We start from the raw sequence: 15,699 nt of genomic DNA, 5'->3' as shown, positions 1-15,699 counted from the left end.
ACTAATGATTCGCTTTTTTCTTGAGATGTCTGTCCAAAAGTCAGAGACCATTCATTTATTTAATCTCCAGATACAAAGTACAAGTCATTAGTTTTTCATTGTCAGGAAAAAAATGTATATTTAACTAAACAAATATGCATCAGCAATCAAATATAACATAAAATATCTTTGTTTAATTCCATTTCTTAGTAACAGCTTCTTGTGAGCTGCACATTATTTCACACTTTGAAATCCCATTCTCTCTTTATCTTTTAATTATTTTTTAACTGTGAGCTTTGAAAGGTCATTGTTTTCCTTTGACTGTTACTTTCGTAATGCAAGTATAAAGTCTTATATCTAATCCCATCGGAAGTACCTCCTAAAATATTTGCAACCTGCACATAATGGCATTTTTTCAGGACTTAAATAAATGAAAGTTAATGTCTGACTTCTTACAAATGTACAATCTGAGAGCTCTTCAGGGAACTGTGAAATCTGCTCAGTGTATCATTGCATTACATTCCTCTCCTTTAAAGAAGACAGAATGCCTGAGACACTCTCTCTGAATTTATAAATAAATTCCCCATCCTTCTGCCCCTACACTGTTATTTTAATGACATTGGAAACTTTTCTTTTTTTAAACTGAAATTAAAATTTACACTCGCTATTGTCCATTACCCTTTAAAGTTTAATGTGTATATGCACTCTTTAAAGTTTAATGTTGCTGTATTATCTGCAACATTTGCTTTGTTTAATGAATAACCCTCATCATTGTCTTTCTGTTTACACCCTGTATCATCTGTTAGTGTTTAATCATAGTCCGTGTCTCATGTAACCGGAGAAAACCTGGTTCTTTTCTACTGAACACGTGTCAACAGCACGGACTTTGAGTTTCATATTTTCATCCTACAATCTAATTATTGGTGCAGGATTAACCTTAAACGTATGTGGTCCTATACATACATTTACTGCGCTTTTCTTGAATTGCTGGAAGTATGTTTTTTAGGATATTTTACGCATGTAAAAGAGCACGGAGAAAGTAGTGCAGTATTAACAGGTACCAGTAGATGGCAGCACTATACCAGCTGCATTAATATCAATTTGTACATTGCAGATTAGCTCGACGTTAACGCCTACCTAACATGCAACACAACAATAAAAACGGGTTAAACAAATGTAAACAATAAGTTCTGATATCATGTTTACTATTTAATGGTTATTTACAGTAATGCAAACGTTTGGGGGGATACCTGGTGAAAACATTTCCACACTTTAATGCTCATTTATTTGTAAATGTAAGATATTGAGGAACTGTTATATATAACGTTGCCTGTGCTAAAGCTATCGTTTTACATATTATGTTTTTCTTCAATATGTTTAACAAATAAACAAATTTCAGTAAGTGTGCTGAGTGTGCTGTCAGTGATATATATATATATATATAGGGTTATATTAGGGTTACGTCAAGGAAATCATTACAGGCCCATCAAGTACTTCAGGAAAGGGGCTCTAGAGTGACCTCTGACCTCTCACACCCACTGTCACACTAGAGACCATTTATAAACGACCCATCTCATCTCAAACATCTGTCTGTTGCACTGCTGTAATGTGGGAGAAAGGGATTGGGTGGCACAGTGCTAATTTCTGGGTCAGTAGGGGGAGCCTTCACAGACTGCCGATTTGACCCACCTCCTTGTGTTCAACAGTCCTGAGCATTTTTCTGGTAATATAACTGACATTTTATCCGGTATTATGAGAATACATTTTTTTTTTCTGAGCTGTACACCTTAGAAATGTTTTATAAAGAGATACCGAACCTCTCATCTGAGGCAGTGGAAACAACAGTTATCTATAATATGATAAATAATTCAGAAGCCAATGATAAGTGAGTAAAACTGTGAAGAAATAGGTTTTGTTGGCACATAATGTTGAGATTGATGACTCATGTTAGAGGGCAAAAAAGTGCAGCAAAAATATACACTTCTGGGGTCACGTGAAGATTCCACCACAAAAGCCCCTGTGCTTTAATAGAAGGATAAAATACATTTTAAAAACATATCTGTAAAAGCAGTTTTACCGGAGGACAAAACATCCTTGGTAAGATAATTCCTAAAAATAAGTAATAATTGATGTAAAAAAAATAGTTGCAGACACAAACCCTTTGTGGAGAGGTGATCTGAGGACACAAGCAATGGCGAATGGAAAAGAGAGGAATGTAGCTCTGATGTAACAATCCAGAGTTTCTGCTAAGTTTCCATATATAAACTCTGGGATCTGAGATGAATCTGGCACACACAACATGGCTACGGCTGGGAACAATCACATCCTCTGGAACGCTCTCACGCACACACACACACACGCACACACACACAAACACAGAGAGAGAGTGCTGTTTTCTCACTGAAAAACCTGAAAATGACAGAAATGATGTTTTCTAACCAAATCACCGCATGCATATACTGAGGTCCGTCACTAATTTGTTTACAACACGAGGCAAACAGCAAAGCTTCCTTCTGCACTAAATTAAACGTGTGTTTGAGAAAAGAAGGCAAGAAACCATCTTGAACACGTTTTACATCAGAGATGATCTCACAAGCAACTCATTGCCCCCATGATGCTGCTGGGGATTTTAGCTTTGGGGCTGAAGTAGTGGCCAAACAGAGGGATCTGTTGTGCTTCAGTGGCATCATGTCATCATGGAGTCATGGTCAGCTGCCCTTCAGACATCATGGATTTATACAAGTACTAGTCATCATTATTGTTGAGAAAAATAAAGATACACGGACACTACACATTCTAAACTAAATTCATACAGTTCCCTCTTGTCAGTCGGCTAATTATGGTCCTTTAGGCCCACCATAGAAATAGCTTTAGTTGATTTTTTCATTTGAAAGCAAATATAGAAACATTTTTTTAAAAACATATTATAGCTACCCATCAATCCAAAACAGTAGGAGCTAAAAGCCCTGGGTCCTTCCTTCACTGCCAGTAAATAAAACTACCTTTTATCTTTCTCATGTGAGATCATGTAAAGCCAAGGCTTGTATACAATAAAAAAATGATAAATCTAAAATAAATATGTGAATTCTACTGTGAACAGAGTAGAATTAATTAACTATATAACTCATATAGTAACAGTTCTGTAGAAGCACCTAAAGGAGACGGCAAAACCATACTTAATAAATAAAATAAGTCAAATCTAAAAATATTTCATAGCTTTTCTATTAGAATCCTCATACCACATCTACACAATGTCAGTGGCTGATTGTCAAAACTAAGTAAAAAGTAATAATTACAAAGAGAAAAGCATTCCTTAATCTTTATGCCTTAGGACAGGAAAGTGCGATGTATATGGAGAGCTGAGGACCAATATAAAAGAATGTACAAGCCAAGGTATGTTTAGTGTATTTTGTTACAAAAATCATGTTGTGCTGCTCTGGCTGAGACAAAGAGCTGAATACACTTTTGGAAACTAAAGCTGCTGTCACTTCCACAGTGAAAGAAGAATGTCCTCAGCTCAGAGGAGAACTACGAGGAATTCGTCAGTGGGAAGAGGGGAATTTCTCCCTTTTCCCACTGGACACATAGTGCTTGTGGGAATACAAGGGGGCTATTTCACTGTGTCATATCACCTTGACCTCAGCTCTCACCACAGTGTGTGTGTGTGTGTGTGTGTGTGTGTGTATAAGATTGCGGTTACATATTCTCAGAACAAAAAACACACCTTTACACTACATGTTGTAAGTTGGCTGAGAGGATTTGATGGCATTCAGCCATGAGAGCATTAGCGAGGTCAGGTGCTGACGTTAGATGATTAGATCTGGATCACAAAAGCTGCTACAGCTCATACCAAATGTCACTGGTGCTCCATTACTACAGTTCCAATGCTGGAGCACTTTAAACCTCTCTAGCAGATGTTCTCTAGCTGCTCCAGAGCCTTTAATTGTGTGCTTTTTCGGGGGAGCACATACTCTCTATAGTGGGCGCAGTTATTCATTCAGTTATTATGACTGAGAGGTGTCTGCAGACTTTGGACATGTAGTGTATAAAACAGGGTGTGACCTCAGAACTCATGTGGTGTTGTATTCTCTAGTGAGATCTGCCTTTTGCCACCTCCTCTATGCCATCTCTCGTTTCAGTGGGGAGCCCTGTGATAATAGAGGAGCTTTATGAAGGAGAACAATAGCAGCAGGAGAAGAGGAATCATGCAGTAAAACATAACAGAGACTCTCTCTCTCCCTCTCTCACACACACACACACACACACACACACACACATATGGTGGCATAGACATCCATTCATATTGTGGGGACTTACCATGAATTTAACCCTACCCCTAAATGTTATGATTTACAGTGTGGGGACCAGCAATGCACACACACTCTTTTGCTGAAGATGTACAATGGGCTAAACAAGCAGTGTTATCAGAACTATTTTATGATCAGATGAACAAAAAATAATAAACTCCTAGTTCAAAGCACTGGTTCAGCTGCTCAGGCGTCTACAAGGACATTTTGTGAGAAAACATATGAAGAATGTACTGTACACGACTACTGGAGACACCTGACTAAATCTGGACTAGACTAATACACATATTAACGTGTATTAAGCCAAACCAACATTTATAAACATATATTAGCATGTTTTCGTAGAGTTAGTCTTGGCCTTTTCTGCAGGCGTGACATTCTAAATATGTTTGGAATTCTCAGGTATGAATTTTATTGCATAATTATGAGGATAATCAGAGGCTGGGGCTATTTTCTAAGCTCTCACCTTGGCCGGGGCAGCTGCAGATTAGCTCTTTAAGCCTGGGCTACTTCACACACCTGTCTTTCTCTGGTAACTTAACCCTGCAGTGTACACTGAAGCATAACAGTACACAGTTAAAACCACAGCCATCTCAGTTGTAAATTACTTGTGGTAAAGTTGTAGAAGTCTGAATCAGTGACTGAGCCACATTTTGTACTGATCAGAGAAATCTAGCCTCTGCTTCACTTTACTGGCCCCTTTAAGCCTGTGACACTTTCAACACTTCTGGGAGGCCTTTTACACAACATGCTTAAGCTTTTTTGGAGGTTTTGAGGTCATTCAGCAACTGCAACCGATTGAAGTTGGGTAGTGGTACTCGATTGGTTTAGACAGTGTAGTTCCACTGCTCCACAGTACAGTGCTAGAAGGCTTTACACCCCTGTAACAGAGACACTGACCATGTGACCTTAAGCTCATGTGCAGCTGCTCAACAGAATCCTTTTTCTTCTCTGTGCTGAGCACAGCTGAACAACTTTGTCCAAAAATGAGTGAACAGAAGTTAAAGGGTGTCTATAAACTTTAGGACATCATTTGTATCATTTGAGAGCATGTTTTAAAGGGACATTGACATCACTTGTTCACTTGGCAGACAGCAATATGTTAAAGCTAAACCATTTCTGTGGTTCCAGGCTGTTTACATGGTCCCAATGTTGCTATGTTACACCAGTTAAGAGGGTTACTGAACTTAACACGAGTTCTGTGACTTACACACATAACTCCAATGAAAAAACATTTATAATTTATTGCTATTTGATACAGGCTCTGATCCAGAGTTTCTTACAATTTTATCAGTCTTAAAGATGTCTTAAAAAATATTCCGCAAGGACTTCTTATAAGACAATGTGGTGTTCTTGCCTAAGCCAAACCCCAGCCTGCTATGTAGAAGATAGTTGTGCCTTCTTTTACTCCAGCCTCTAGGAATCACTTATGATTATAAAACAATATTTTACAGAACAGTATTCAAGGGGAATGGTGCTAGAATTATCAAATGTTGCTATCAGAACATTTTAAACGTCAAGCTACATTAAATATCCACCATGTTATGAATTATCCTGTGTTAATTGGTGGCCACTCTCTACACACACACACACACACACACACACACACACACTTCAAAGCAAACTTAATATAGACCCAAATGAAGGAAATGCTGAATTACCCTGAGCTTTTTAAATTGAGTCAGTGACTCACAAATCCAGTCCTATTGTTTTTATAGTCTGAGTACAAAAGCCACAGCACCGTAACGCTCATCAATATGGAAAAGAAACCACGCTGAAATCTGCTCATATTTTGTAATGTTTGTATTTTTTGTTTCATCTTCACAAAACGGTACAAGGGGAGGAAAAAGCCTTTGAATAGAACCTGAGGTATTTTGCGTCAAGCAGCCTAAGGTATCAGGATTTTCTCTTAAAAAGTTCCCTATACCAATTATTCTTGTAGATACGTTGCTATTTACACAACATAATAATAATAATAATAATAATAATAAATGTTGTTGCCAACAATTAAACAGTTTCAGCAAAAAGGACAGCCTGCATCTTTTCATTACATGTCTTAAATAATGATAACAATATCTTTAAAAATATAGAAGAAGGAAAGAAAGAACAAACAGGTAATGTTTCACACAAGGAGAATGGAGACTAACAGCAGCACAAGTACAAGGTCAGAGGTTTGCCATAGAGAGAAGCTAACTGAGAATACATCCATAAATAAATAAGCAACCATCACACATCAAAAGGTCAACACCATTCACATGAACACACACAGACCCTTTTAATGGGATGATTTTAAACCTTTGGAACATATAAGAAAGACAAAACAAGGAGAACAAATTATGAGTAATGTATGTGTGTGTGTGCACGTGTGTGTGAGAGAGAGAGGGAAGAGAAAAAGTAAGAAAGATGTAGAGAACATGGCTGTGCGAGAGAAACAGGAGGAAAAAGAGTGTAAGATGGTGGCTGAGAGACATGAGAAACAAGAAGACAGACTGAGTATGAAGAAAATAGGAAGACAGAAATAGAGACAACAAAAGGACAAGAAATAGAAAAGAGAAGGAGGGACGCATGAGTAAGATGAAGAAAAATGAAACAGAAAAAGACATGAGAAAGAGAGAAGGGAGGAAAGAGAATAACAGCAGAGAGAGAGAGAGACTGTATGAGAGTTGTGCAGGTGCTCAGCTCAGAAATGGGAATCGTGCATTTCTCCTGAGCTAAACTGAAGAATCATGTGCTGTTGTCTCTGCCACACTATTAGGGCACACTCCATTTAACCCACCGTGAACCCAGCGCTTGATAACCAGAAGAGTACAATAACTGAGGCAAGCACAGCTATGTGTTGGGCTAATAGCTCTTTGTGATCAGTTTTTTATAAAATGTATATCACCTGCACAGATTAACGTTCAGTTAATGTCAAAAATACTCTTCTGGGTTCAAAAAGCTCCATCTACATAATTCACTTGCAATCCGTCCACAGTCTCCCAGAAACAGGCCCAAACGCACAATAAATAAACATAAATACAAAAATAAACAAGGGGACAGAGGTCAAACTCTTTAGACCTGGTCCAAAATAATTTTTTCGACCTGCATCCATCATATGTCGCTCTGTAAAGGACTGGCGCCCACTCCAGGGTGTGTTCCTGCCTTGCGCCCAGTGATTCCGGGTAGGCTCCGGACCCACCGCGACCCTGAACTGAATAAGCGGTTACAGACAATGGATGAATGAATCCATCATATGTACTTGGACACAGAACAGAAGCTAGAATATCATGTGGGTCTTATTGTAGGTTATTCAAGAAAATGCACAATACAGTCTTCATATTTCAGAGCATGTAAATGGAGAAACCTTGCCAAATATCCCAGCTTTTACATAGTCCAGGACTTTGTGGACAGCATGGGTGTGCTAATGCAGGGCTTTGAAAACAATTGTGGTACCCTCTTGATAAGACGTTCGGCAAACTCCTTCTTAAAGCAACAGAAAGTGCATTAAAAGTATCAGATGACTTTGTTTTAATTACTCGTTCTCCCTTGTAGATGCAAAAAAAGAGGATAAACAAACAAATGAAGAAGAGAGCACATATTGCTTGTAGTTGTGTATCAGTTTTGTGAGTGATTTTATAAATACCATACAGCCAAACTGAGGTCAACATCAACAAAAACAAACAAACAAAGGATTCCACAATCATTATATTATTTCTCATTACCAGAATGAACAGATATAATAAATTAAAACTATAACTGAGAGGAAAAAACAAACAAAAAAAAAGATGTATAGTGTATATACTATGTATCTGTAGGGGAACCAGCAGCCTTGGAGCATGCTCAGTGTGAGAAAGGTAGGCGGTAGTTCATTTCATGCCCCCTCCCCGTTGTACAGTGAGGGGGAGAGGGGGGGGGTCTGGGTAAAGGTAAGGAACAAACACAGAGAACAAAAGAGAGTGACAGAGGGCACTGCAGGAAAACATCCACAATGCTTTTCCTTCATAACATTCCTACATCCTCCTCCAGAATTCCGCTCAGAATGGGATACAGGAGTAGGGAGGACAAAAGCGATACACAAAGAAGCCTTCATTTTGATCAGCGAGAGTCTGTGCCAGGGCTTTGAGTCCAATAGTAGAGGCCCCCTTGTGCTGTGGAGTTGTAAATACATCGAGTCTTTGTGGAGGAGTAATACCAGGAGTAAGCGTGACTGGAGGAAACTGAGCCATGCTTTCATTCTCGATACACTGTGAGACTGGTAAAGCTTTGTTTGTTTGAAGAGGAAACATGTAACTCGTTGGTGTGGAGGGTTGAATTCTGCGACTGGGTTTGGTTGTGCATGTACAGTACAGCAGTTCAGTCCTTAGCCCTCCCCAAATCCTCGTGGGATGGTAATGGCTTGAAAACACTGGAGACAGAGGAAAGTCTGCCCGAATCCAGCTCCGAATCTCAGAGACAAACAGAACAGTTTCTCAGTCTAATTTAGCCTAACTTCAGTCTAAAGCGCTAAAACAAATGCTCCACTAGTCAGCAATTTGCCGGCCCCTCGCCGGTCTTCCTCAGTTGCCCGTGCCTGTTGGTGGCACCTGTCCGCCTCCAGGCGGCCCCAGTCCCTTCGGGCACTGCAGCTGTCAGGAGACCTCGATGATCTCCATGCTGCCTGAGAAGCTGGACTGCTTGCCGATTTTGCCGAGGTCCTCTCTCGAGCGTGTCTCCTGGATCCCTTCCTCAAACTCCATCTGACAGCTTCGCCGCTTGAACTGCTTGTCGGCCGAGTTGCCGCCGGAGATGGAGGCATCCTCGTGCCAGCTCGCCCGCGCCTCCCGAGCCTCACCCGCTTTTGGCCGCAGACGCACCGCCTCGCGTGGCCCAGGGAGGGCACCGCAGCACTGAGGTCCCGGAAAATGCACCACCCCTGCTCCGCCCCCTCCTCCACCACTCAAAGATTCGTAGAACCAGGGGGCATCGCCTGTGGGCGTGACAGGCGTGGTAGCCTGCGGTGGGTCCCGGCTGTTGGAGGCTTTGTCTGAAAAAGGCAAATGAGAAGCAAACATGAGTGAAGACAAAAGACAACCAAACAGCCCTCTGACAGGCCTGATAAAAGAATACTTAATCTCCTGAGGAACCTAGGCAAAACAATCAGGCACTTCCGGGTGCCTCCTTAGGGCAAAGCGCTCACATTCCAGGTGAAAGATGGGCCTTTTATGTCTGAACCAAGATCAGTTTTACATTGACCAATCCTAACCCAGGCTACAACAACAACAACAAATAAACGGTCTCACATTTCACCTCCCGTGAACCCTACACCCCAAAGCACACATATCCAGCCTTCATCGGCAAACACCAAGACACCCAAATGTGTTGCTGCACCATTAATTTATGTGTGAGTGTATGGAGTCAGAACTCCCCAGAACTACAGGCATTACAATAATGCCATTTGCTTGAAAGTGCTGGATCGTTATGCCATGGCCTTAAGATCAGAACCTTAACCACAGACAGAGCCTTACCGATTAACTCGTTTGTTTTGTCCAGCCAAGACAAAAACTTCTCACATCCTGTGGGCGTGATGGGGGTTGTTGCCTGTGCCGTGTCCCTGTGTTTGGTCCACATAGGTCCTGTTCCCAAACCAGGCAAGCCAAGCAGCATGGGGGATTTGAGATTCTCATCCAGGCTGGGGCTCTTGTGCACAGGCAACTGGCTTGAGCCAAAGCCTAGAGTGTGGACAGGTGAACTGCCAGCACTGCTAACACTCTGTTTGCTTTTCCTTCGTGAACGTGGTCTCAAGCTGCTCTCTGTTTCTCCTGGGCTGGGGCTGTCTGAAGCTGGAGACGAATGGCAGACACCATTGGAGACTCTTGGACTCGGGCTATCCAGCTTGCAGAGCTTCGGAACATCCTCCACATGGACGGGCGTGATATGGGGACACTGGCCAGGCGTGTAGACGGACTTGATGTCCAATGAGAAGGAGCGCTTGAGGCGATTGGTGTCCAGGATGCGCTCTGCCGACAAGTTAAGGCTGTTGAAGCCCTGCTGCAGCGACGTAGGAGAGGGCAGCTTTGCCTCAGACTCTGTGGTGGTCTCCTTCTCCCCTTCTAGTCTAGCTTCCTTGGGCTTGGAAGCAGCCTCTCCTTTGGGATCTACAGATCCACTGGACTGCTCACTCTTCTCTTGACCAGAAGAGAGTGCCTTCAGCAGCTGGAGGCCTTTTTCAAACTCCAGCAACTGACCCAAGAAGTTAAAGTTTGGTGATATTGAAGGCCGGCGGTCCTTAACAAACCTGGGGACAAGAAAAAGAAGGCAAATGCAAATTTAACTTGCCATGTGTACATGAATAGAGAAATTCTGCCATTTTTATTTATATTTAACTCCAGAGTCAAGGTGTGACCTCATGGACGCATGAAAAAAATAGTCTTGAAGCAATGTAGTCACTATTGTTTACTGGCTTCTATGAGTCATGTTTATGATTAGGGACATATTCCATGAGGCAGAGGGCAGGTTTTTAACAACATGCAATTTAAGCTGCAGAGTGTGAGCAGTAGTTTACCTGTACGCGTCATCTGATGACAAACCCATTGTCTTCATGATGTAAGCAATGGCGATGGTGGCAGACCTGGAGATGCCCGCTAAACAATGAACAATGACTCGGCTGTTGGAAACCTTGGCTTTGTCTGAAAAAAAAAAACACAGGAGAAACAAACGTGAGTGAAGACAAAAGACAACAAAACACTCTACTGACAGCAGGGGGAAAAAGAACATCTAATCTCTAGAAAATCCTGTACAAAACAATTATGCTTTTCCGGGTGCCTCCTTAGGGCAAGCTACTCAGTTTTCATGCTAACTCCTCACTTTCCAGGTGAAGCATGTACTTCTTGCTCTACTTTAAGACAAGTCTTTACCTCTACAAATCCTGACATCTCACATTTCACCTCACGTGAATCCTAAGCATAGAAGCCTCAAATACAAACAGACCCTTACCGATGAACTCGTTGGTTTTGTCCAGCCAGGGCAGCAGTTTCTCACAGTAGTTGTCATTGACAGGAATGCGCATGAAGTGGCTTTCGGAGATGAACTCTGGCTTCGGACACGTGTTACTGGCATTAAGCACATATGTGATGCCATTCTGGGCCATCAGGTCCTGAGACAGAGAATAAATATATTAGGTGTGAATAAGGACTCTTAAGCTGTTACAGTGAAAAATCAAAACAACTCAGTGTCAGCACCGTGAGACTAAAGTGTCTTAAAATTAAAAACATTGTGCAACCTACATGGAAAAAAAGATGTGTTGCTTCTGGGAGTACACTGCACAGTTAAAAGCAGTAATAGCATCTGTTTGAGAAGCTACATCATTAATATATTGAGCTACTTAAAGCCTCTAATCATGTACTTTGGTAAGTTTTCAGATTTTAATAAACTAATTACTAGAATGTGTTTGATTTTGATTCATTATAAACTGATGACACACTAATCACTACTATTTGGCTGCTCTCACCTTGTTAAGCACATCTTTCTGCGAGCCCAGGTAGAGGTGGGGCAGAATACGTGTGGGACCAACATTAGCCACTGGCAGGCAGGGCTGAGAGAGGCTCATAGGCAAATTGGCCACTGGTTTCCCTTCACAAAGCCCTGGGAAACAGGTGGAGAATGCTGCAAATCCACCTGCCAAGGGAGACAGAGAAAAGAAAATATACATCAGGAACAAAGTGATCTGACAAAAAGCATGTCACCTGTTGTAAAACTATCAAGAGAAACATGAGGAAGTCTGCCACATTTGGATTCTGTCACTTTAAAGGTTGATGGGTGTTATGTCAGCACCAGCTCGCAAAGCTTCTCAAGCAAGCCTTGAACAAAGCAACTGCAAAATGATTCTGTCACTGGAAGCAATGTGCAAAGTAAACAGCCAAATCAAAAACCAGTTTTAAAAAGAGTAATTATATTATGAGAACACAGCAAGAGCTGGTGGTTGAACTGCATATCACCAGCAGGGTAAGGCATGTTTATAATCACAACACCACGCAAGGGAAAAATCAGATATCACAAGAACAATTACATCATTCTGACCGCACGCCTTAAACAGACAGTATTAGCTCATGATTGTTAATGTAAGGCACTTAAGAGAATAGCCAAAGAGACGGCTGATTAAAAAGCAGGCTGTCCAGAAATTACACAACAAATGCAAACAATGGAGTCTGCAACAGTTTCTAAAACGTGAATAAAAGAAGTAGCTGGGCTCAGTGTCTTTTTTTTTTGTTTTATTAATTTGTAACACTCAGGTCCATTTGTGAAATTAGTATTAACCCAAAACAGTCCTAATGATTTTATATGTTTGTGCCTTAGAATTAAACAAGCTGGTTTTGTAACTGTGCTTTTAAAATTGATATATGCAAATTAGCTCTGTTCTGATTGGTTTAACTAAAAAAAATAAGGTTTCTATTATTTCTATATTGTACACAAGCAGAAGATTGTATTCCAAGCCATTACTGGAACACTTCTTTCAGTCAAAAGGGAATGAAATATTCACAGCATGTAAAAAAATAGAAAAGTAAAACATTTGGAGCTACAATTTTTGACCTGAAACAGACTCGTTTTAAACTGATCACTCTGTAATGACTCCTGGGGCAGTGTGTTTTGTTACTTGAGGAAGTAAATTAAATGTTAAAAGAAAAAAAAGTGAAAGAAAAAGCTGCTGTCTCTTTAAGAAACAGGCGGCTCCAGTTCTGGATCTCGTCTCTTGTCTCTCGCGGCTCCCTTTCCTGAATGACCTAATATCCTCTACTGGACAATCACGTCAGGCCCAGAGAATGAGGGAGGCCACAGGTGCAGGCCATGCACTGAGGCCTTCCATTCAGCACCCCTGAAACACACACACATGTGCAGAGACACACACTATACACATGTGAATGAACTACATTTTATAAAGTGATTGTGTAATGTGTCCTGGCTGGTGGAGGGGGTGGATAAAAGGGAAAGTATTTGGGTGAGCCGCTGCAGTGCTTCAAAGAAAGCATGAGCCTGTGCAGATGGGTTTAGACCTTAATCTCAGATGAGCTCCATGAGAATCTGGGACACGTTAACCCTGCGAGTGTGCAGCACATAACACAGAACACAGCACTCAGCCAGAGAGCGATGACATCACTGTGTCCACACACAGCCAGGAACGAGCAAAGAGCGCGAGAGAGTGACAGCATAGCACACACACGCACACACACACGCACACACACACAAACACGGGGAGAGAGGGAGAGGGAGAGATATGGGGGAAGTGACAAATTACAGAGGGGTAAAAAGAGTAAAATGAGTGAATGCAAATAAAGGCTGAGCTGATAAGCATGTTTTTTAACAAAGAGAGAAAGAGTCAGCGTCGAGAATGACATCATCCAGCCTTCACACTCGAGTGCCTGATCACACTTCAACAAACAGTGGGCGACAGCCACGAGCGCTTCCAGCTAACGGACACCGCTGAACACCTGTCCCTCTGCTGTGTGCTGCTCAGTAAACCCCCGCCACACACACAACCGCCACACAGGGCTGGGCGATACAATAGTGTATGTCACAATACAATATGAACTGATACCATACACTAAAATAATAACACAGACACTTTTCTGATATATTTGGTTAATGTTCACATTACAATTTGTTTTAATAAACTATTAATGCTTGAATTAGGGGTAGACATGTTTATTTATTTATTTATTTATTTTTAAGTTATTCCCTCTGGTGGTTGTTTATTAGGTTTTTCATTCATTTCTAACAATTATTTAGGATTGTTCAGGACGTGTCCCTGCCGTGCACCTAGAGATTGTTTGTGGGTTCTGGTCCAGCCACGACCCTGAATTTGATGAACTGAATGAAAGAATATAAACGATGTAATAATAGAAATGTCGTTTACTGTTTTAACATCGATATCATAGAGCGAACCTTTTATATAATACATTACCAAATGGATATATTGAACATTCTCTTTTAGCCCCTTTTATTTATTTATTTTTTGCATTCTCTCCTTTTAAGTGCTTGAGTGGCAGCTTGTCTGTGTCTTGCTATTAATGGCAATGGCCAGGGCGATGACATCAGCGTTCAGCAGCACGAGGAGGGGGGTTTTGCATGTCACATCAGGCAGAACGGCTGAGGCTCTGCCAGCTTCATTTCCACTCAAAAGCCCCGCAGAGGGATAAATGAATGCTTCCAAAATTTTCCACGACCCCTCCATCCCAGAGCTGAACCCTCTACCACCCCCACTACACGTTTTACATCCCCCACCCGTCTGCCCCTCCCCATCTAGCGGGACCACTGACATCATCGCTCGCCAGGGCTAGTCGCTATGTCAACATTTGTCAGTAATGGCCATGAGGGATTGTGGACTTTGCACGCTTTAGGCCTCAGCTGCCCTACTGCCCCCTACCCCACCCGCCATAGTCTCCACACCCACCTTTCAACAGATTTCCTTTGAGCTAATCACACATGCAAACAATAAATGATAGAAATAGGTTTGTACAGATAGGGTCTGAATAGATAGGGTTTAGTACTGGAGATGCTCCAGGCACATTTTAATGGATGATTTGGGGCTATATCAAGCTTAATGTGAATTTGATCCTTTGTTAATTTTATTCTAAGTGGTTCTAATATGTGAAATTATTAAAAAATTAAATAACTGGAGTGCATTTGATGTATGTGAATTTGGGGCACCCTGACAATTGTGCTGTTTTTTTACTAACCTTGCTTTTAAAACAATTTTGGTCAGTTTCAAATAGAGGTTTGGCAGCTTCATATATCTTAAATTCATGGGTGTTTTGAACAGATGTTTAAATAGACGTTCGAAATGGAAAGTCTGCTACACACTATCATATTCAATGAACAAAATACTTCATTTGGCTGCACACTCCAGGACATTCCTAGTTAGCGCAGATTGCGGATGCAATATTCCTCTCTCAGCTGAAACGGGGGAAAAGGCCTTTTCCTAGGCCTTCAGCCCCAGAGCAGGATGCGTAAGCAGCACAGAGAGCCGAACAGGGAAACGGATACGGGAAGGATCTCTTAGACACAGAGCTCAGAAAAACATCTCTCCTTATGGTTAGAGCTCCCACCTCCTGTCTGCTCTCATACTTCCAGTCATCTGCAATGGAGCTTTATATAGCACCAATAAAGAGCTGTGTTCCTGGACAAAAGTGGAACAAACAGGAAGAAAACACACAGATCCAAAGCTACTTGTGTTGTTAGAAAGTCAAATAAGGGGAAACGCTGGAGAGTGGTCTGTCCAAGCTGAATCGACCTGGGATTACGCTTTTCCTTCTCTGCTAAATGCCAAACGTTACACAATGTCTGCTGTCCAGGCTAAATTAGCCTTGTAGCCCAGCAGTAAAGGAAGTGTTTTTTTATGTGATTAGGGAACACACAAAGAAAAGGCTTACGTTGTTTTTTTACTGTTACATTAACACAGTGT

The 15,699-nt window shown here is 41.4% G+C and overlaps 1 protein-coding gene across 3 annotated transcripts in view; it reads right to left on the bottom strand.

Annotated features, from left to right (window-relative positions):
- Window positions 1-6,091: 6,091 nt before the first annotated feature.
- dusp8a (dual specificity phosphatase 8a) overlaps window positions 6,092-15,699 on the bottom strand; it is a 49,793-nt gene continuing 40,185 nt past the window's right edge. For all 3 annotated transcript variants that reach the window (XM_066669090.1, XM_066669091.1, XM_066669093.1), the window contains 5 exons: window positions 11,752-11,918; window positions 11,238-11,397; window positions 10,807-10,930; window positions 9,770-10,539; window positions 6,092-9,288 (listed from right to left, as the gene is read on the bottom strand). In XM_066669090.1, coding sequence (XP_066525187.1) covers window positions 8,894-9,288; window positions 9,770-10,539; window positions 10,807-10,930; window positions 11,238-11,397; window positions 11,752-11,918 — 1,616 coding nt within the window. In that variant the 3' untranslated portion in view covers window positions 6,092-8,893. The remainder of the gene's footprint in view (window positions 9,289-9,769; window positions 10,540-10,806; window positions 10,931-11,237; window positions 11,398-11,751; window positions 11,919-15,699) is intronic.

The sequence above is a fragment of the Hoplias malabaricus genome, chromosome 4 (assembly GCF_029633855.1).
Source record: "Hoplias malabaricus isolate fHopMal1 chromosome 4, fHopMal1.hap1, whole genome shotgun sequence".
NCBI classification, from domain to species: domain Eukaryota; kingdom Metazoa; phylum Chordata; class Actinopteri; order Characiformes; family Erythrinidae; genus Hoplias; species Hoplias malabaricus.
The sequence above is the reverse complement of the archived record's forward strand: the minus strand, read 5'-3'. Positions and strand labels throughout refer to the sequence as shown.